Below are 21,356 nucleotides of genomic sequence, written 5' to 3'. Positions count from 1 at the left end.
ATCCAGAGCCAACTCCTGGGTCCAGAAGGTCCAAATCTGGCCATTGAGGACCTGCGAGGCATGAAACACTGGATAGGAGAGCTCTCTGCCTCTCCTGATCTTGTTTTGGGTTTGAGAAAGATTACAGCTCTTTGACTAGAATCACAAATAAATTCAGGTCTGGAGTCAGCCGAGACCCAGACTTTGACCGCCTCACATGCAGCTCGCCGGGGAAGGGGCAGACAAGCCTGCGGCGCTGAGAAGCCACAAACGCTTTATTAGCTCACACTGTCACACGGGGGTGGGCCACAGTGCTCAGAACACGGCCACGCGCGGAGGCCGCCCCTGCGGCGGGCAGCCCTCGGCCTGTCCCGGGGCAGAAGGGGCTGGCGGCGGCCGGTGCTGTGTGCAGCTCGTGGGCAAGTCTGACAGCTGAGATGCCGCGCAGTGCCAACGCTCCAGTGGCCACGCTACAGGGGAAGGCAGCGCAGCTCCTCCAAGGGGTCCAGACTTGCCTCTGCAGTTCTCCCTGGAAGGGCTGGAGCAGCTCAGGACGAGCCTAACGACTCCCACTGTCGGAATATCCGGAAGACCTTCCTTGACTTGTCAGAGAGACTCTGCGGGCAGAAAGGCTTAGGGTCACACTGACAGAGCAGGGCTCACCTACAGAGCTCTGCCACAACCATCCCGACATGCCCAGGACTCGGACTCATTTCACACCGTGTGACATCTCTGAAGACTTGTCCCCTAGGGGCTCCCATGTCTCCTCTTGACCTTGGGGCTCCCTGCTGGCCTGAGGATGTGTCTGGCCCCCTGGGGGAGTGGCACCTGTTCCATGGAGGCCCGTGTGGTCAGCAGAGGAGCCCAAGGCCAGGCCAGAGGAGAGTCGCCAGAGCCCTGGGAGTTTGCCCATGGCCTTGGCCACCTCGGCAGAGCTGCTCGTAGGGAACTCACAGCCCGAGCGGCCCGTGGTCGCAGGGCCCCAGGCTCGTGGGGGAGGCAGAGGCCCTGAGACACGGCTCGCCCGGTGCCTCTCCCCGATGGCCGCCCCATGCAGAGGGAGCACTCAGCAACGGGATCCACACGGGTGCCCACGGGCTCTCATCTCCTTGTGGAGGATTTCTCTTAAAAAAAAAACAAATCCTAGGAGGCAAAGTTGAAGCTCTTGCTAATGACCAAGAGGAACTTAGTTAATGATGGTGTGGAAAGAAACGCGAGTTAAAAAAACTAAGTTCATTCTTGGCCAACCTCAAGATCCTCTGCCACGGTCTCACTAGGCGCTGGCTGTCCCAGCCGCCACGAAGGTTACATGAGAGGCCACCAAGGCACTGGGATCCCTGAGCCCATCCGGAGGCCAACCCTCCCTTCCACAAGCAAAAGGAAACGGCCGGAACCAAATGCGTGGCTTTTGCAGAAGGACGGCGGAGGCAGGCTGCCAGGCTGCTATTCCTCAGCTCCGGAGTTTGGGTCCAGTACAGATTTAACCAGCCCTGCTAGGAGGCAGTCAGACCCTGGCCTTCAAACAGCTTCAAGGATTTTTCAGAAAAGGAGATTTTTGAAGAAAAAGGCAGGTTTTGTGTCTGGCAAAGCTGAGAACTTGCCCTGCGTATTTCCCCTGGGCATGAAGGGACGTTCCTGAGCTTTGCGCATCTCCCCGCTGCCCCAGGAGGGACCCCGCAGTCCCAGGGGGCCCGGGCATCTCCCCGCTCCCCCAACAGGAGCCCCGCAGTCCCAGGGGGCACGGGCATCTCCCCGCTGCCCCAGGAGGGACCCCGCAGTCCCAGGGGGCATGGGCATCTCCCCGCTGCCCCAACGGGAGCCCCGCAGTCCCAGGGGGCATGGCTCGGACTTGGAAATCTGACAGCAAGGGCAATTCACCCCGTTCTTGGAGGGCATGGGCTCAGAAACTGTTACACTTCTACCAGGCCACACAGCTGCTCCAGGAGCTGCGTCCACTCCAGCACGCCGACGTCTTACAGACGCCAAGTGATTCACTTGTACCACTTGGTGCCACGGTGGCTCCGTATTCTCCCACACTGGAAACCCCCAGCAGCCAGGACTGCGATGGCGTGCAGGCCCAGGGCGGCCGGGGCTGCAGGGACAGCCATGGGACATGCCTGAAGGTGCCAGGGTCCAGACCTCCACCAGCTAAGTGCACTGGCCAGCCTCCAGATGCAAGGGCCGGCTCCTGAGCAGGCAGCAACCCGAGGTGTCCATCTGTGTCTGTCTGTCTTCTCTACTCGGGAGTTCTCTTAGCGGGACCAACAGAGAATGCGTCCGCCGTGGATGGAGGACCACAGCTAAGGTGCAGAGGAGTGGATGGGCGCCAGGCCAGGTCTCTACGATGAAACTAGAATGGGTCAGCTAGCTAAGGGCAGGCAGGGTGCTCCCTACACGGCCGGCCCCGGGGCCTCCTACTGCAAGGAGCCAGTGCTGCACACACGCAGGACCAGGGCTCAGCTCACCATGGACTCTGCCTCTGTGGTCTGGCTGGACTGCCTGTGGGTCAGCAGGACGGCCAGCAGCGCCTTCCAGCCTGGCTCCGGGGAGGTGGCGCCTTCGGGTTCCATCCCACCGTTCTCCTGGACAGCTCTGCCAAGTGTGAGGTTCACCCACGGGCACCAGTCTCTGTGTTGGGAGGTGGGCTCGAAGAAGCTCCGGGAAGACGTGTCCTGCGGGAGGAGACACAGTGAGGGACGCGCTGCCGGGAAGCCCCTGCTGTCGGTCAAGGCCCACGCTTCCGGCTCCTCTGCTCTCCCGTGAGCACTGGGCACTTCCCCTTCGTTTTTCAGCTCTCACACACTGCAATCACAGTGTGTGCAGACTGATGCAGGTCACAGACTGAGCCAGACCCCGCACCGCTGGCACACGGGGTCATGTTAGGAACCCTCAGCTGACCTTTGGGCTTCAAACTCCAACCATGTGGGAAGTCACAGGATGTGTGTTCTGTGTCAGAGCGAGGCTTTCTCAGCTGCTGAAGCCTGTGCAGTGGACAGACCGCACAGGTGCACATGGGGGACATGACGACCATTGAGGCCTACAGAACACGTCTAACACCATGGAGGGCAGAACAAATGGACACTCCTGACCAGCTTCAACAGCAGGTACCTGGGTGAGTCGAGACTCTGAGGTGAACTAGGCCAGCCAATGGGCTTTGGGGGATTTCCTCAACCCTGGAGCTACAAGGTGAACAGCATCTCAGAATTATCAGAACCTACTCCACATCGGGGACTCTAGGAAGACATCAAGTGGCCGTCCCCCATCCTTGGGTCCTGGTGTGGTCAGGCTGCTGGCAGCGGCCCTTCCCTCCTCACACTCCCTCCACCCCACCACCGAGATACAGGACAAACAGACAGCGGGACTGAAAGCAGTTGTGTCATCCACTTTCCCCCATCCTCTGACCCTTCCCATCCTAACTGGTGGTCCATATGGGCATGCATCCTTTTCAACTATGTCATCATCAAACATTTTAAAAAATCTATTACCAGGAAATAAGATTTTTATTATGGGGGCTGCTGTGATGGCTCAACTCACTAATCCTCTGTTTGAAGTGCTGGCATCTCATAAGGGGTTCGAGTTCCAGCTGTTCCACTTTCAAAGAGCTCCCTATTTATGTTCTGGGAAAGCCGGGGAGGACGGCCCAAAGCCTTGGGACCCTGCACCCACATGGGAGACCAGGAAGAAGCTCCTAGCTCCTGGCTTTGGATCAGCTCAGCCATCCGGGGAGTGAACCGGCGGATAGAGGATCTTTCTGTCTTTCCTTCCCTGTATAAATTTGCCTTTCCAATAAAAATAAATATTAAAAAAAAATTCTTAAAAAAAAACCCAAATATTTACTATTTATTTAACTTGAAAAAGTTACAGAGAAAGATCTCTCTGTTAACGGGTAGAGGGTCCCAGGGCTTGGACCATCTTCCACTGCCTTCCCAGGCCCTAAGCAGGGCGTTGGATTGGGAAGTAGAGGAGCTGGGACACAAACCAGCAGCCAATGGGATGCCAGAGCTGCAGGCAGAGGATTAGCCCTCTATGCCACCACACCGACTCCTCATTCCTTTTGTAGTAAGCAAACTGATCCTGACCTCACTGCTGTCCCATTTGCCCAAGAAAAACATCACCTCTCCAGAATCCATCCCAAAGGAACAAAGGGGAAAACCGAATTCTTGCCTTTGATCAATACACCATCTTGACTTAAAACTCACTTCCAGAGTCCACTGCTGGCTGCGGGACTGGCAAGCGGCTGGCGCCCACTTCCCTGAGCTACGCAGCGAGCAAGGGCCAGCATTCTCCTGGTGCTGGCCACTTCTCCACAGGAAGCGGGACTCACCGAGCTGCCGGAGCAGAGACGAGGTCGCTTGGCTCTTCGCAGGGGGCTGGATGGAACTTCCAGGCCGGCGCTGTCCCCCGGTCCCATGCTCCGCGTCACTGGGCGGGTTCTGGCGGTGGGGCTAGCTGCCTCTGACTCCACACGCTCAACGGGACTGGAAGAGTCCAAGCTCCGAGTTCGGGAAACAATGGGACCTGGGCTCTTTTCAGACTGAAGAAAAGGGAGGGATCAGGGCACAAACCAGTGCTGTTAATGATTATGGCCAAAGTATTTCTAGAAACATGTTCAAGCCAGTATCTGGTAATTTCTGCAGAATGCTACAGCGCTAGGCCAGTGCCTGAGGCCAGGATTACTGGAGGGGGGATTTGGTACCCACTGACGGCCTCTGACGTTGGCAAGAGACCTGCCCGCATGCCTAGTTGGTCCCAAGTGCAACAGGATCACAGGAGTGGCAGCCTGGGGTGGGGGATGTCCTGGCATCAGAGCACATGGTACAAGAGACATGATCTCGCCCAGGTGCACAAGAGTGAAGACCCCGCCGTGCTCCTGAGGCCCCTGCATGCTACTTCCAAGGACAAGAGGAAGCCGATGACTTCTCGGAGTGACGACAACGCAGGGCACACAGCCAAGGGCAGCAGCAGGAATTTCTCTGGCTCATGACGACTCAGATAAGATGGGGAGAGATTTCCAAACGCGGGACATGCAAGGCCTACAGCCCTCATCAGCAGGAAGCAGCTTCAGAAGAGATAATTCTACATCTTTCAGCAACTCTTAAGAACAGGGTCAGAGGGCCTGGCGGGGTAGCCTAGTGGTTAAAATCCTCGCCTTGCACGTGCTGGGATCCCTCCTGGGCACTGGTTCATATCCTAGCTGCTACACTTCCCATCCAGCTCCCTGCTTGTGGCCTGGGAAAGCAGTACCAAAGCCTTGGGACCCTGCACCCACATGGGAGACCCGGAAGAAGCTCCAGGCTCCTGGCTTCGGATCAGCTCAACTCTGGCCATTGTGGCCGCTTCGGGAGTGAATCATTAGATGGAAGATCTTCCTCTCTGTTTCTTCTCCTCTCTGTATATCTGACTTTCCAATAATAAATAAATAACAGATCAGGGTCAGAAATCTCTGAGGAAATGAAATGTGACATGCAGGTAGCTGCCTTGGAATCCCGCACTTGAAGTCATACCTCCCCCAAATTCTGTGACACGGTCTACACACCTGTCAGTCAGATGAGCACTCTCCCCACGATGGAGACTGGGGGTGCTGGCATGGAAACACCCCCCTCCCCAGGACGGAACCCCTTCACCCAGGACCGGGGGTGCTGGCATGGAAACACCCCCCTCCCCAGGACGGAACCCCCTAACCCAGGACTGGGGGTGCTGGCATGGAACCACCCCTCCCCAGGCCCAGAAGCCAGGCAACAGGGAGGGGTGCTCTCTCTTCCTGCGGAGACAAGACGGAAGCAGAAACCTCTCCCAGCTTGCCCTCCCTGCCCACTCTATCCCTGGATACAGTCCTCGTGTCTGTGACTTCCTTACTTTGTAATATACTTCACAAAAAATGTATGTAATTTTTGGGCTGCCTGTATGATTAAACTCTTCAAAGAAATATGTATATATAAATATATCTATATAATTATACTCAAGATTTATTACTTTATTTGAAAGGCAGAATGAGACAGGCAGAAAGGGAAGGAGGGAAGAAAGGAGAGTGTGAGGGCTCGCAGTGTCCCCAGCAGCCAGGCCCGGGGTGAAGGCAGAGCCTGCAGCTTCACCTGGGTCCCTGTGTGGGAGGCGGCAAAGCCGTCACCCACTGCCTTCCTAGACGCGTTGAAAGGGAGCTGGATTATAAGCAGAAGAGAAGCCAGGACTTGAGCTGCCACTGCAACACGGAGGCCAGTATTGCAAGCAGCCACTGAATCTGCCGCACCACAACGCAGGCCTCTGAAAAGTTATATTCCTATGCTGATTTTTTTATTTTTGAAGTATTTACTTATCTGAAAAGCAGAACGAGAGAGGGACAGAGATGGAAAAAAGAGATATTTTCCAGCTGCTGACCCAAGCCCCACGGGGCTGCTCCAGGCTGGAAGCCAGGACTGCAGTATCCCATCCAGGTGTCCCCCATGGGTGCCGGGGCCAAGCGCTGATGCCACCCTCTTCTGCCTTCCCAGGCAGACTAGCCGGGAGCTGGAGAGAAAGAGAAGCTAAGACTGAACCCCGTGCCGTCACACAGGATGCTGGCAGTGACGCTGAGTCCAGAGCACACCGCTAGCCTCCACGCGGAGTTTCTTTTTTTTAAACCAACTGACCAGGACCACACTCCTTGACAGAGTGTGGCCGTGAACAAGACATGCAGGTTTTATTTATTTACTTATTTTTAAAGATTTATTTATTTTTATTGGAAAGTCAGACAGAGAGGAAGATCCTCCATCTGCTGATTTACTCCCCAAGTGGCCACAATAGCTGGAATTTAGGCAATCCAAAGCCAGTAGCCAGGAGCTTCTTCCAGGTCTCCAACGAGGGTGCAGGGTCCCGAGCTTTGGGCCGTCCTCCACTGCTTTCCCAGGCCACAAGCAGGGAGCTGGATGGGAAGTGGGGCTGACGGGACACAAACTGGCATGTGTAAGCCAGGATCCCAGCACGTGCAAGGCGAGGACTTTAGCTGCTAAGCTACCACGCTGGACTCCATGCTGAACTTCTATAATGAATTTTTGAGCAGTGTGGGTAGAAGTAAGGTCTGCCATTTCAGTTACTTCCTTTCAACCAACCCTACTTTTGGAAAGAACAATGTTAAAATCCTGCCCTGAAAGGGCAGCGTGCTTGGCGCGGCAGCTGAGACGCTGCTTGGATGCCGACAGCTCGTCTTGGCGTGCTTGGGCACGGCCTGCTCCGTACAGCTTCCCGCTGACGTCATCAGGGAGGCAGCAGAGGGGCTCAAATGTCCGGCCTGTTACCACGTGGCAGATCCTGGTTGTGGCCTGGCCCAGGCTCACTTGTAGACCATTGAGAGCAGTCAAGTGACAGATGGAAGATCTCTCCATCTCTGCTGCTCTGCCTTTCAGAACCCCTGTCTGTACCTGTTCTGAGCCTGGGGGACCCGTGGCGTCCTGGCTCCGGGTCATCATCCTTCGAGGAGATTCTGGCACCGCAGGGAGGCGCTCTGGCCGCACGTCAGGACCCAGGGTGGGAGAGCCGGTCAGGCCAAGGGAGGTGTCCAGGTCGCCCAGGGATGACTCGATCTGCTGGAAGCCCCACAGTCCCACCTTCCTCACACACTGGGAGCACATTACCAGGGAGAGCTGCATGGGTTCCAAAGAAGAACTACGCAAGAGGGGAAAAGGAAGGGGAGAATGAGTTTCTCAAAGTGACCAAGGGTAACGATGCACTGGTCCCATCTCATCCACAAGATTCCCGGAACAGCCTGGAACCGTGTCCTCTTGATGGCTGCCTCTGACGGTAAGAGCCCAAGTTAGTCTCACACACACTCCTCACGCAGAGGCACGGCTGCAGTGCCCGCACAGCAACCCTGCTCTGAAGGTCCTACACATCTTTCCTGTACTTTTCTTTTTAAAGACACATTTCATTTTTATTGCAAAGTTGGATACACAGAGAGGAGGAGAGACAAAGAGGAAGATCTTTCATCATCGATTCACTCTCTTAGTGGCTGCAACAGCTGGAGCTGAGCCTCCTCCAGCTCTCCCACGCGGGTGACGGTCCCCAGGCTTTGGGCTGCCCTAAACTGCTTTCCCAGGCCACAAGCAGGGAGCTGGATGGGAAGCAGGGCCACCGGGATACGAACTGGTGCTGATATGGGATCTTGTCGCACACAAGGCAAGGACTTTAGCCACTAGGCCATTGTGCCAGGCCCTGTACCTTTTTAAAAAATTTATTTTTATGGGGAAGTCAGATATACACATAGAATACACAAAGAGAAAGATCTCCCATCTGCTGGTTCACTCCCTAGATGACTACAGCAGCTGGAGCTGAGCTGAGCTGAAGCCAGGTGCCATGAGCTTCTCCCGGGTCTCCCATGTGGGTTCAGGGTCCCAAGGCTTTGGGCCATCCTCAACTGCTTTTCCAGGTCACAAGCAGGGAGCTGGATGGGAAGCGGTACTGCCAGGATTAGAACCAGTACCCTTACGTGGCATCCTGGGCAGTCGGGTCTCTGCCCCACGTAGGCGATGGGGATATGTTCCCGGCTCCTGGGCTGCTCAGGCTCGTCCAGGCTGTCGTGTGCACCGAGGGAGTGATCAGCAGACAGATCTGTCTCTACCTCCCAAACCAATTTTATACAGAGAAGCTTTTGACAGTCCTCCATCCCAGTGGAGCCTGTGCCCAGGAGCAGCTGGGATGCAGGGACAGCAAGGCCTGGCGCTCCAGCTGGTGGTATCTTTAGCGGTTATATAATCAAACTGATTTCCTTCTTGACAGAATCTTGTTTTCTTTAGGAAAGTTACTGTTTACAGAACACCAATTCCCAACTGGAAAGTGACAGGACAGTTTACAAGTAAACATGGGGGTGTAATGGTGAAGCCGCCTCCTGCCAACTTTCCTGTGCCTGTTCAAGTCCCGGCAGCTCCGCTTCCCACTCAGCTCCACGCTCCTTTGTCTGGGAAAGCAGCGAGGACAGCCTGTGTACTGGGTCCCTGCACTCAGGAGCTCCTGGTTTCAGCATGGCCCAGACCCTGCCACTGTGGCCATTTAGGGAGTAGGCCGCCAGATACAAGATCTCTTTCTCAGGGCTAGTCCAATAGCTCAGCAAGCTAACACCCAGCTCCAGGATTAGAGGACCCCATACAGGTGCCGGATCGTGTCCCGGCTGCTCCACTTCCCATCCAGCTCCCTGCTGTGACCCGGGAAAGCAGTGGAGGACGGCCCAAGCCCTCAGGACCCTGTATCCACGCGGGAGACTCAGAAGAGGCTCTTGGCTCCCGCTGTTGTGGCCACTTGGAAGTGAACCAGTGGATGGAATTTCTCTCTTTTTCTCTCCTCTCTGGATCTACTTTTCAGTGAAAGGTAAATACCAAACATTAACTTTCCTGAGTTCTAATTCTTTTTTTTTTGTCACTCTTTTTATTGGTATCTCATCACCACCCCAAGTTTCTCTCGTCTGTTTATCTCCGAGGAAACACTGGGCAATTTCGAGGTTCTCTGAGCGACTCTCCCTGTCCCCCCATTCAGTGCCAGGACGTGCTGACTAACCTACACGCCCAGCCACACACGGCAAGAACACAGGCAGTGACGCGGACTTGCATGTCTGAGCCCAACTTGGGGGCTGCTTTGTTCTCATCCTTTCGGTGGTCAAGTTCATCTTCAAGTAGGTGCAGCAGAAGACCGATCTTGTCCTCAGTCAAAGACTGCAAAGGAACAAAGGAAGACGAGTTAAGTTTAATCAACATGCCAAGGAAACTCATACAACATGACATACCAACTGGTGGATTTTTTTTAAAGATTTATTTATTTTTTTATTGGAAAGGCAGTTATATATAGAGAAGAGGAGAGAAGAGAGGAAGATCCTCCGTCTGATGATTCACTCCCCAAGTGACCACAATGGCCAGTGCTGCTCTGATCCAAAGCCAGGAGCCAGGAGCTTCCTCCAGGTCTCCCACGTGGATACAGGGTCCCAAGGCTTTGGGCCGTCCTCCACTGCTTTCCCAGGCCACAGGCAGGGAGCTGGATGGGAAGTGGAGCTGCCGGGATTAGAACTGGCGCCCATATGGGATCCTGGCGTGTTCAAGGCGAGGACTTTAGCTGCTAGGCCACTGTGCCGGCCTGTTAAACAGTTTTAGTAACAAAGGCACAACTGAATTCATGAGCTTGAAAGAATCATGCCTGTGTGTTTCAATGAAACTCATTTAGTCCAACTATCCCAGTCACCTTGAGGCTGAGACTGAAACAGGACAGCTGAGACAGGGACTTTCCCTTCCGACTGTCTGCACCTGGTCACTCAAAGAACTGCTCTTTACACAAACATGCACGCGACAAAGTGACACGTGGCGGCCCTAGAGCCCGGCCCAGAAAAACTCACCATGCCTTTCAAGTCCTCTGGCCTCAGGGACGGGAGCTGCAGGTCCAGGTGACAGAGGCTCTGAAAGCGATCCAGGAACTCACTTAGCAGGACTGCAGGCTCGTCCAACGGCAACATCCCAAATCGGTCTGTGAAGAAGTCAACGGAGGCTGCCTCAGTGGGAAAGCAGCAACACACGTGTGGGCAACGCCTGGGGAGGTGTCAAACACCTGAACTGCTAAAATACGAAAAACTTGAGAGTGGCGCTGTGGCGCATGGCGTTGAGCCCCGCCTGGGGGACACCGGAGCAGAGCGCCAGAGGCCACTGTCCCCGACCAGCCCCTGCTGACACCCCTGGGAGACAATGCATCATGAAGCAATTCCTCGGGCCTGCCCCGTGTGGGAGAGCCAGAGCCGTGGATCCCGCTGCGGCCTAGCCCAGCCATTCCCAAAGTGAACCAGCAGACGGAAGATTTTCTGTCTTGGACTCCTTCTCTCTCTGCCACTTTTCCAAATAAACACAAACATAAATAAGACAATTATTTTAAAAAGTGACTGATTTTTGTTTTGATGGAACAATAATGACACTATCGTAATTATTTAAAAAGTAGAGTCTGTATCTTTCCTATTCCTTGAAGTATTTATAGGAGAAATGGTATGTGTAGGACTGAGTTTCAGAGTCTGAGGGTAGGTGGTGTTAGGAACGGCGAAGAAACAAAGTCAGGTGTTGCTGACGATTGCTGAAGTTGGGAGATATGAATTTTGTGATACATCAAACTTTCTGTACTTTTTCTTCCCATATGAAATTGTTACCTAAGAAAGGAAAAATAAGACAAAGCAAGAAAACACAAAACAGAGTCCCCAAGGATGGAGCGTGAGGACCCGCCCTGGGGGGCAGGTGCTGTCCCCAAGGATGGAGCGTGAGGACCCGCCCTGGGGGGCAGGTGCTGTCCCCAAGGATGCAGCGTGAGGACCCGCACTGGGGCGGGGCGGGGGAAGGTGTTGTGCCACAGCAGGGTAACCTGGCTCACGGCTCCTCCCGGGCGCTGGGGGCTGTTCCCAGTCGGCCACGCCTCTAATGCAGTGTCTTGCTGAAGGAGCACATGCCAGTGGCAGACCTCGAGTCCCTGCTGGTGCCAGAAGGAGCTTCTGACTGCTGACTTCAGCCCACGCGGTCCTGGCTACTGAAGGCATCTGGGGCGGTGAACTAGCGTATAGATCTGTCTTTCCCTCTGTCATTCTGCCTCTCAAATGAATAAATTTACTTACCTGAAAGAGAGAATTACGGAGGGGTCTCACCCCCTAAATGACCACAATAACCAGAGCCGCGTCAGGCAGAAGTCAGCAGCTAGAGGCTCTCCTTGGCTGTAGGAGTTCAAGCACTTGGGCCCACCCTCCACTGCTTTCCCAGCCACATTAGCAGCAAGCTAGATCAAAGTGGAACAGCCAGGATTTGAACTTCTACCTATATGGGATGCTGGTACTGCGGGCTGTAGCCTAACCAGCAATGCCACAATACTGCCAGCATTTTTTTTTTAAAGATTTATCCACTCTTACTGCAAACTCAGACATAGACAGAGAGGAGAGACAGAAAGATCTTCCATTCGATGATTCACTGCCCAAGTGACCACAATGGCCAGTGCTGCACTGATACAAAACCAGGAGCCCAGAGCTTCCTGCACATCTCCCATGCTGGTGCAGGGTCCCAGCTTTGGGCTGTCCTTGACTGCTTTCCCAGGCCACAAGCAGGGAGCTGGATGGGAAGCAGGGCTGCCGGGATTAGAACCGGTGCCCATATGGAATCCCGGGCGTGCAAGGCGAGGACCTTAACCACTGCACCATCGCGCTGGGCCCAAAATAATTTCTTTTCTCTTGTTGAATTCATCACTGGCTCACGGGTTACACAGTGCCATCATTTTCCCCAAGAGACTTTTGTGTTTCCTTTTTGTCACTCATGTGTTGGTTGCTCAGTGGCGTGTTTTCATGGTGCTGTAATTTGTTGTTGTTGTTGTTGTGGCTGTTCTCATACCAGTTGTTGACCTTGTTTCATGGCTTCTCAATTATGGAAGCGTGTAATGATGGAGTACTGGGGTCTGTCACATACAGATGTGGGGGTATAATGGAACGTGCATCCCTGCTTCCAGATGAAAGATGGATTCCCAGTGAAACTGTTGGACGTGTGTAGACAATGGGATGCTGGACTGTCTGACATTGTCTGTACCAACAGTGTCGGGGTACATTTAAATAAGAGACTGATAGAATTATGATTCCTTATGAACGACTACACCATTGTAGTTAAATGGGGAAAATCTGTTGGGGGGGTGGGAATTTGGCGGGGGGAATCCCAGCCTATATGAAACTGTACCATATAACTCAAAATTCAAAATGAAAATATATTAAAAAAAAAAAAAAAAGGAAGGGATCCGGAAGGGAAGTGGAGCAACCAGAACATGAACTGGTGTCCATATAGGATCCCAGTGCATGCAAGGCAAGGACTTTAGCTACTAGGCTACCCCGCCAGGCCCCCCAAAACTGAAGAATCTTAAATGGCCTTGTGTGTGAGTGTTGTAGCACTGGAACCTGTCTGATTTCTATTCTTTTTCCAGCTCAGCTCCACCACAGCCTAGGAAACCAATAGGCTTGGGGGCAGCACCGTAATGCAGTAAGTAGGCTAAGGCTCCACTGGCAGTGCTGGGCCCCATATGGGTCCTGGTTTCAGTCCCGCTGTTCTGTCTCTCCAGAGCAGCTCCCTCTACAGCGCCTGGGAAAGCGAGGGAGACCTGCAAGGAGCTCCCGGCCTACATTCAGGATAGCCCCAGCGCTGGCTGCTGCGGCCTCTGTGCGGTGACACAGCACACAGAAAATCTGTGTTTTTCTCCTCTCTCCGCAAATCTACCTTTAAATAAAAACAGATAAATCTGTTTTAAAAAGAAAACTAAACCAAAAGCAACCCAGAGCCTCAGAGCTGGCGAGGGGAGCCGGAGCTGAACCTCCTGCAAGCTGCACTGCAGACGGTCGTCTCACCCGCTCTGCTCGTGCCTGGAACACTGAACCGGCCCTCAGAATCGCCTCTTCTCCAGAAGCTTCTGCAAACCATCAGTGGCTCTGCAGCATGTTACGGCTACACTAATGCACCCAGAGCAGCTGCAATAAACAAGTGTTAAAATGAAAAGCTGGAAAATGCAGCATCCGCCTGCGGGCTTGAGAAGCCCTGACACTCTGCTGGGCATCGAGGCGGGTGGCGCTGTGTACAAGCCCTGGAAAGGGCTTATGCTCTAACTTCTGGCTGCCTTTGAGGAGCAAAGAAGGCAGGAAGTAAATGCTAAGGCAAAGTCACCAGGGGTTAGCTCCAGCAGGGACAGTGAGTCCAACATGCACGCAGAACTCCTTGGCAATGCTGCAGGGTCTCACTGCTTCCAGGCACTTAACGTCACTAAGCTTACCAAGCAGAGACTTCAGTGCCCACGCAGGACGGACTACAGCCTACAGCATCAGTCCAGGCAGGTCACTAACAACAAAAATAAATAGTGGTAGGGCTAGCACAGTGACGCAGCAGGTAAGACTGCTTCAAAAAGTCATGGGAAAGGCCCAGCACAATGACTCAACTGGCTAATCCTCTACCTCTAACCACCAGAATCCCATACGGACACAGGTTCATATCCCAGCTGCTCTGCTTCCCATCCAGCTCCCTGCTTGTGGCCTGGGAGAGCAGTAGTGGATGGCTCAAGTCCTTGGAACTCTGCACCCTCACGGGAGACCTGGAAGAAGATCCTGGCTCCTGGCTTTGGATCAGCTCCGCTCCAGCTGCTGTAGTCATCTGGGGAGTGAACCAGCAGATGGAAGATCTTTTGGGCTGTCTCCTTTCCATGAATCTGCCTTTCCAAAATAAATAAATAAATAAATCTTAAAAAGAAAAAGAAAGAAAACAAAGTAGTGGAAGACGGTCCAAGTATTTGGAGCCCTGGCGTCCACGTGGAACGGCCGGATGAAGCCCCTGACCCCTGGCGTCCACGTGGAACAGGCGGATGAAGCCCCTGACCCCTGGCGTCCACGTGGAACAGCCGGATGAAGCCCCTGGCCCACGGCTCCGGCCCGGCCAATGCTGACGGTTGCGATGGTCTGAGGAGGGAATGAGTGGATAAAAGGCCTTTCTCTCTGTCTCTACAACTCTAACCCTGACTGTCAAATAAATTGCCAACAATATATGAGACACTGAAATAAGAAGGAGAGTATGGCCCTCACAGAGGGACAAAAGTGGCCAAAATACATGATCGCCGAGGAAGCCCAGCACAGTTCACTAGACACCTCGCAGCAGTCATCGCTAATGCTGAAAGGCGAGAGGGAAGTGTGTCTGAAGGAGGATTCTCTCCACACACAGCCAGGACTGTGGCTTGGTGGGCTAGGCCACTGCCTGCAACACTAGCAGCTCCTACAAGCTCCAGCTGGAGTCCCAGATGCTCCATTCACAATGCAGCCCAAGCCATCAGTGACCCCAGAACTGATCTGAACTATCCAGCTGAGCAGTGATCTCCAGCAAAGAGGGGCACGCCCCGTGCTTCCTCTCCCAGCCGCGGCTCTCCCAACAGCACAGGAGAGGAAGCACTTTTCTCACCTGCCTTCCCACTGCCCCATCCTGGTCCCTGGCCCACACTGGCCTGCAGGAATCAACGTTAGAAACTTAAAAGTTAAAAAAAAAAAAAAATGGGTTGCTATTATCTACCTCCTAGGGCTCCTGTGATAATTAAACACATAAACAATACATGGCAAAGCCACTGGCATATCAAAGGCACTTAATAAGCAAAAATAGAAAGGAAGAAATTGTAACCACACGGCAATATCAACAGTATTAAAAATGCAATGGGCCCAGCGTGGTAGCCTAGAAGCTAAAGTCCTTGCCTTTCACATGCTGAGATCCAAGATGGGCTCTGGTTCATGTCCCGGTGGCCCTGTCTCCCATCAGCTCCCTGGTTGTGGTCTGGGAAAGCAGCAGAAGACAGCTCAAAGCCTTGGGACCTTGTATGCACATGGGAGACCCGGAAGGAGCCTTGGGGACTGATCCAAGGAAGATGGAAGATATTTCTCTCTGTCATCTGACTTTCCAATAAAATAAATCTTAAAAAAAAATGTAGTACCCGAGGAGTAACAGCAGACAGGAACGCTGGGAAGTACCTGGCGAGGGGCTGTCCGGCCAGAAACAGAACTTCTCGTGGGCGGTACACAAGGACTTCTGCAGCTCGGCACACCGCTCCTTATCTGAAATCCACAAATGCAGCAAGGCCTGAGACACCACCAAGTCAGCATCGAACGCCAGCAGCCTCCCAGCTGCGCAGGAAGTGCCAGCAACCATTTCAGCACGCAACTTCCACATCAAGATCTTAGGTTCAACAAAGGAGACGTCAGGTACCTTGAAGGCAGGGCTGTCCAAAGTGGACCCTTCCCCGCCCTTCGTCGCTCTTCTTCACAGAGCGAATGTGCTGCTGTCAGTTACCTAGATTGTTGCACTAGCGTAATTGTAAATAAAATAATGAGATCAGCTAACGATGGGGGCGAAGGCGCTCAGGCACTGCTTCCTTGTACACTGCCGTACACACTGCTTGACCAACGCATGACTGGTGCAGTCAGGAAAGCCAGCTCGCCTCTGCCTCGCAGCGGGACGTGCCTGGGGGCCGTACTTACACCTGTCAAGGTCCAAGGCTGGCTGTAAGGAGGCGCAGAGGAGGGCCTGGCAGCTGGGACACTTGAGCATGTCGCTGTCCACCGTGACCCAGCCGTACTTGGCACAGACCAGAGGTGACAGCTCGGGGGGCTTTCCTGCCCATTTCAAAGAGTGCTCACGTTAAGAAAAACAGCGCTGCAAGTAGACTAAAACAAACACAGCACAAGTTCAAGTGTGAACTCGCCCACGATGGACACACAGGCAGGATGAGACTGCACTGGCAGGAGGAGCGGCCCAGGGACTGGGGACTCCCGGAGCAGACACCTGCCGCAGCTGCAGGCCCCTGAGCACCAGCCGCCAGCGCCCGGCTCCGGCAAGCCCTGTGGCTTCAGCAGGTCGCGGTGCTAAATCGGACCTGGCTGTGGGCAAGTGTAGACAAGCCATTCACGTCGCTCAGTGTGTAAACTCGGCGACGCAGGAGGCCGAGACGGGAGCACGCCTCCCCGCTCAGCTGTGCTCTCTACTGCACACGTCACTTCTACCTTCCAAAGAATCAAAGGCAATAAACCGGAACTGTTCTACATTACAACTCCCAGATGCAAGCGTTACATACTAACAGGTCTGTGTGCCTTTATGCCAGGAGCATCACCAGGCACGTGTCTGGGAGTGTCCTGACACACTCATAGATCCATAAGAGTCAACGGTCAGGGTTTGTTTTTGTTTTTAAGATTTATTTACTTTTATTGGAAAGGCGGATATACAGAGAGGAGGAGAGACAGAGAGGAAGATCTTCCGTCTGATGATTCACTCCCCAAGTGAGCACAATGGCTGGAGCTGAGCCAATCCGAAGCCAGAAGACAGGCGCTCCTCTGGGTCTCCCATGCGGGTGCAGGGTCCCAAGGCTTTAGGCCGTCCTTGACTGCTTTTCCAGGCCAGAAGCAGGGAGTTGGATGGAAAGAAGGGCCGTCAGGATTAGAACCGGCGACCATATGGGACCTGGCACATGCAAAGTGAGGACTTTAACCACTAGGCTATTGCGCTGGGCCCAATGGTCAGGGTTTTTATGCTTTACCCAAAGAGCTCTTATTATACAGAGTGCAGGAGTGACGAAGCATAAATCATGAAAAGGGATGCAGAAAAGTCCTCATTTTTCAAAGAATGGAATTTGACAAAAGTTTTAACAGCAAAGGAAACAATGGCTTGGAGACAGAATTTACATATGTTAATTTAGAATGTAAGTAACACTAATTTAGGCTAAAGAAATCATATTCAAAATGTAATCAATTTCAGCCTGGCACAGTAGCCTAGTGGTTAAAGTTGGGGAGTGAACCAGCAGATGGAAGATCTTCCTCTCTGTCTCTCCTCCTCTCTGTATATCTGACTTTCAAAGATCTGGAGGGAAGGCGGCGAAGTGCTCACTGCACCACCACGGGTGCGTGCTGGCTTGGGCCACTCACTGCCTTGAATGTGCACAGACGGGCTGTGCACTGCTAGGGTTACACAGGGACGGGTCGGAATGGGGGCCACTAACGGCTTCTTTGACATGTATGATTTCTGGGGTCTTCTGTGCACTGGGCTACTGCACCTGCGGGTAACTGGGAGGGCTGAGAAGGGGGTAAATCAGAAGGGAGAAGCCCTAGGGACCACCTGAGTCAGGCCAAAGCACCCACAGGTGCACAGAGGAGCCGGGGCTGGGGCAGAGCAGGACAGGCTGGGCTGCAGCTCCTGCAGGCAAAAGCAGGACTGGGAAGGTGCGTCCTTGTGGTACTCTTCGCTGCTCACTATGATGGAAGTCAAGTTTGAACAATTCCTACAGAGCAGTCTCTGTCGCAAGGAATTAAGGCAGGGGAAGGGGTCCCTAGCCAACGGCCAGAACAGAACTGAGATCCTCAGACCAACAGCCACAGGGAAGTGAAATCGCCCAACGATCACATGGATGAACTAATGCAACAGGGCTTCCCTTCCTGGTTGAGATCCAAGAGGACTGCCACACAGGTTGCACTTGACCTCAGCCCGGGAAGGTCAGGACCCTGACCCAGATCGCTCCACAAGCCTGCGCCTGGATTCCCGATCCACGGAAACTACCAGAAGATAAATGTATGCTGTTCTAAGCTATTATGCAATAGAGAAAGCTGTTAAACAAGGTACTCAGGTGTTGAAACCTAGTAGGCTGACCTTGGCAGATCATTTAATCCACCTGAAACTCTTCCATACAAAGGGCTCAATCACTTATTTTCAGAGATTTACGGTGAATATCAACAGCGATAATGTATGTGAAGATACTGCACATCAGTATTAACTACCATTCCTGCTCTGCCCAGGCTCGACTTTCTTTTTTTTCTTCTGTAAAAAGTGAAGATGAGACGGTTCCAAACGCCCTTTGGAGGGATAACAGATTACAATATCAATTGTCTTACAGTTTTTCTTACCAAGGCTGATTCTGAAATGTAAATGGAACAATACAGTGCCCGAAAAAGAATCCTAGGCGAGGTGGGACGTGCGTCGGAGGTGAACTGAAAAGGATATAGAAAACGTCTCCACTCTAAGGAAGAAGGCCTCCTTGCTGGTGGATTCCAACGCAGGCTCTGCTGCTTGGAGCGACTCGGGAAGCGACTGCAACGCGGCCGGAGGGTCCTTGCTGGAACAAAGCGCCAGGTGCTGGTGAGCCCGCACAGTCCAACTCCGCCCAGAGTCTGTATCTAGCTTTGCTTCAGACACTATCAGGTACAACAACAATAAATTCCAACCTTCCTAAACAACATTTCATCGCGTCAGTCCTCAGCCACTAAAATCCAGGGGCTTCATGTTATCAAACAGAATCCAAAGCTAAAACTCTTCGCAGTTCAGCCATATCTAACTCACATCAACTTCTCCCTCCACAAAGCTCCACTGTACCAAAACGCTATCGAGTCAGTTCACTCAATGTTCTCACATGGGATTTTTTAAAAGTGAAATTGTATTTTTCCCAAGGATCTTTATTAAAGATTTATTTATTGTTATTGCAAAGTCAGATATATAGAGAGGAGAGACAGAGGAAGATCTTCTGCCCAATGATTCGCTCCCCAAGTGAGCGCAACGGCCGATGCAATGCCGATCTGAAGCCAGGAGCCTCTTCTGGGTCTCCCATCCAGCTCCTTGTTTGTGGCCTGGGAAAGCAGTCGAGGACGGCCCAAAGCCTTGGGACCCTGCACCCGCGTGGGAGACTTGCAGGAAGCTCCTGGCTTCGGATCCGCACAGCTCCAGCTGTTGGGCCCATATGGGAAGAGAACCAATGGATGAAAGATCTTTCTTTCTTGTCTCTGAATCTCTCCATAAATCTGCCTTTTCAATAAAAATAAACAAGGCAAAAAAACTCCACAACAGTACAAGTTAACAATAGCTGTGGATCTGTCATTTCCTCACTCCATGGCTGCTGCACATATTTTGAAATAACGTTTTCATTGACTACTATCTCAAAGTTACGGTGATTACATACTGCTAAAAGTTACTAATTCTTTAATTAAAACATGCTACTACATGACTCTTCTCACGCATGTGCCTGATAACAGCATCCCGACGTGTCTGTAGTCATTTCCTATTTTCTACATAACTTACTGTGTGCATTTAAAAGCATTCTCTCCTTTGCTCCGTATATTTCACTTTCAAAAAAAAAAAAAATCTTTACACACACAAAGCATTCTGAAAAGGTTCACGTGGTCATCAGAGCGCCGAGAAAAAGGTTCAGGGTAACAAAAAAGGTTAAGAATTCCATCTTCGGGCCCGGCGCGGTGGCGCAAGTGGTTAAAGGTCCTCGCCTTGCACCCCAGGGATCCCATATGGGCGCCGGTTCTAATCCCGGCAGCCCCGCTTCCCTTCCAGCTCCCTGCTTGTGGCGTGGGAAAGCAGTCGAGGACGGCCCAAAGCTTTGGGAACCTGCACCCGTGTGGGAGACCCGGAAGAGGCTCCTGGCTTCGGATCGGCATAGTATCGGCCCGTTGCGCTCACTTGGGGAGTGAATCATCGGACGGAAGATCTTCCTCTCTGTCTCTCCTCTCTGTATATCCGCCTTTCCAATGAAAAAATAATAAAAATAAATCTTTAAAAAAAAAAAAAAAAGAATTCCATCTTCAGGTGCATTCGCCCAGCGCTCGCTCTCTTTCTCTCTCTCTTCCCTCATTCTCTCTCTCTCATTCCTCCCTCCCTCTCTCCCTCTCTCTCACACCCCGGACACCCCCGAACACACCGAGGCGGACTGCAACCCGAGAGACTGCTGTGACCCCAAAAGCAGCCGTGCCCACCGCCCGCGTCGCCGAGCGGAAGGGGACTCGCCGGCCCCGGGGTCCCCGCTCACTCACGCGTCGGCGCCTCCCTCCTCAGGGGCAATCCCCTCGTCTATCAGCTGCCGCACTTTCTGGGGGGTCTCTTCCGGGGAGCGAACGACCGCACCCCAATTCTTCTCGACTCCCGCGTCAAACGCGGGCCCCTCACTGGGCGCCGCCATCTTGGTCCGCCGCCGAACTGCTTCCCCGCGGCTTTGAAGGCGCAGGAGCTTGCGTTCTGGCCGGCGTCGAGCCGCCTCGCGCGAGCGCCCCCCGGCGGCGGCCCTCCCTGGCTGGGCGTCGGAGGGTTGAGCAGAGCTGTGGTGTCAGCGGCCCAAAGCTAGATGAGTCGCTTCCTTTGTTTTCGTTCAAGCACGATTTTTAGCGCCATATCTGCAAATTCAGCGAGGAAGTGGCGTCCGGCTCAGCTCCTTCACCGTTTCGCAGCTGCCACACAAAAGCAAACACTAGAAACCTCAGATTCCGTGCTAGAGGCGGAAGCAGAGGGCTGCGCGCTGGGCAGGATGGAGCAGTCTTTTCTCTGGCTTTGACCAGCGTTTGTTAACTGTGTCCAAGCACTTGGCGGTGACCACAAGGCACCAAGGAAACACCTGCAGTGCTTGTGCAGTTAGGCATCAAGCACACATTCTTCTATACTTGAGGGGGAAAAACTGTTTTAAGTTTGAAGGCTCAAAGAGAAAGAGACTTTCCACTTACTAGAGCTAGGCTGGCTGGAGTTGAAGGTAGGAACTGAGAGTTGGCTCGAGGTCAACTCAACAACTCAGTTGTTTGGGACGTAGGTACTTAAGGCACCATCTGCCATCTCCCAGCTGGAATTGGAAGGGGGTTGAGCCTCAAAGCCAGGCGCTAATGGGGAATGTGGGTGTCCGAGGCAGTGTCTGTGTCAACTGTCTGCCCCTCTAGTCGTGAGCCTGGCATGCTAGCCTCGCCTCGTCTTACATGCGCTAGGATCCCATATGGGCGACAGTTTGTGTCCTGGCAGCCCTGCTTCCCATCCAGCTCCCTGCCTGTGGCTTGGAAAAGTTGGTGAGGACTTCCCAGAGCCTTGGGACCCTGCACCCGCCTGGGAGACCCGGAA

At 53.3% G+C, this 21,356-nt stretch overlaps 1 protein-coding gene across 4 annotated transcripts; it reads right to left on the bottom strand.

Annotated features, from left to right (window-relative positions):
• Positions 1-238: 238 nt before the first annotated feature.
• ZC3HC1 (zinc finger C3HC-type containing 1) lies at positions 239-20,439 on the bottom strand. Of its 4 annotated transcripts, none has more exons than XM_041002303.1 (11): positions 20,294-20,439; positions 18,486-18,597; positions 15,980-16,130; positions 15,473-15,556; positions 10,325-10,452; positions 9,499-9,653; positions 7,374-7,617; positions 4,304-4,513; positions 4,018-4,020; positions 2,445-2,651; positions 239-596 (listed from the first exon to the last, which is right to left on the bottom strand). In XM_041002303.1, the coding sequence occupies exons 1-11, from the start codon at positions 20,437-20,439 to the stop codon at positions 528-530; spliced, it is 1,509 nt and encodes a 502-aa protein (XP_040858237.1). In that variant the 3' UTR covers positions 239-527. The 4 variants fall into 4 exon arrangements, with proteins under 4 accessions (XP_040858237.1, XP_040858238.1, XP_040858239.1 ...); XM_041002304.1 differs by having other exon boundaries at positions 7,374-7,489; positions 9,500-9,653; XM_041002305.1 differs by lacking the exons at positions 4,018-4,020; positions 4,304-4,513.
• Between the last annotated feature and the right edge of the window lie 917 nt (positions 20,440-21,356).

This window comes from Ochotona curzoniae, unplaced genomic scaffold (genome assembly GCF_017591425.1).
Source record: "Ochotona curzoniae isolate NIBS_2020 unplaced genomic scaffold, NIBS_Ocur_1.0 scaffold_2476, whole genome shotgun sequence".
Classification (NCBI taxonomy): Eukaryota; Metazoa; Chordata; class Mammalia; order Lagomorpha; family Ochotonidae; genus Ochotona; species Ochotona curzoniae.
Note: the sequence above shows the minus strand (reverse complement) of the source record. Positions and strands in the feature narration are given on the sequence as shown.

Excerpts from the sequence above, each read along its gene's own strand:
- ZC3HC1 (XM_041002303.1), bottom strand. The coding sequence starts at position 20,439 with ATGGCGGCGCCCAGTGAGGGGCCCGCGTTTGACGCGGGAGTCGAGAAG. Across the intron at positions 7,618-9,498 it reads GTGTGTGGCTGGGCGTGTAG|TTCTTCTTTGGAACCCATGC; the intron begins GTTAGTCAGCAC and ends CCTCTTGCGTAG. Across the intron at positions 4,514-7,373 it reads GTCCCCCAGGCTCAGAACAG|TCTGAAAAGAGCCCAGGTCC; the intron begins GTACAGACAGGG and ends CCTTTTCTTCAG.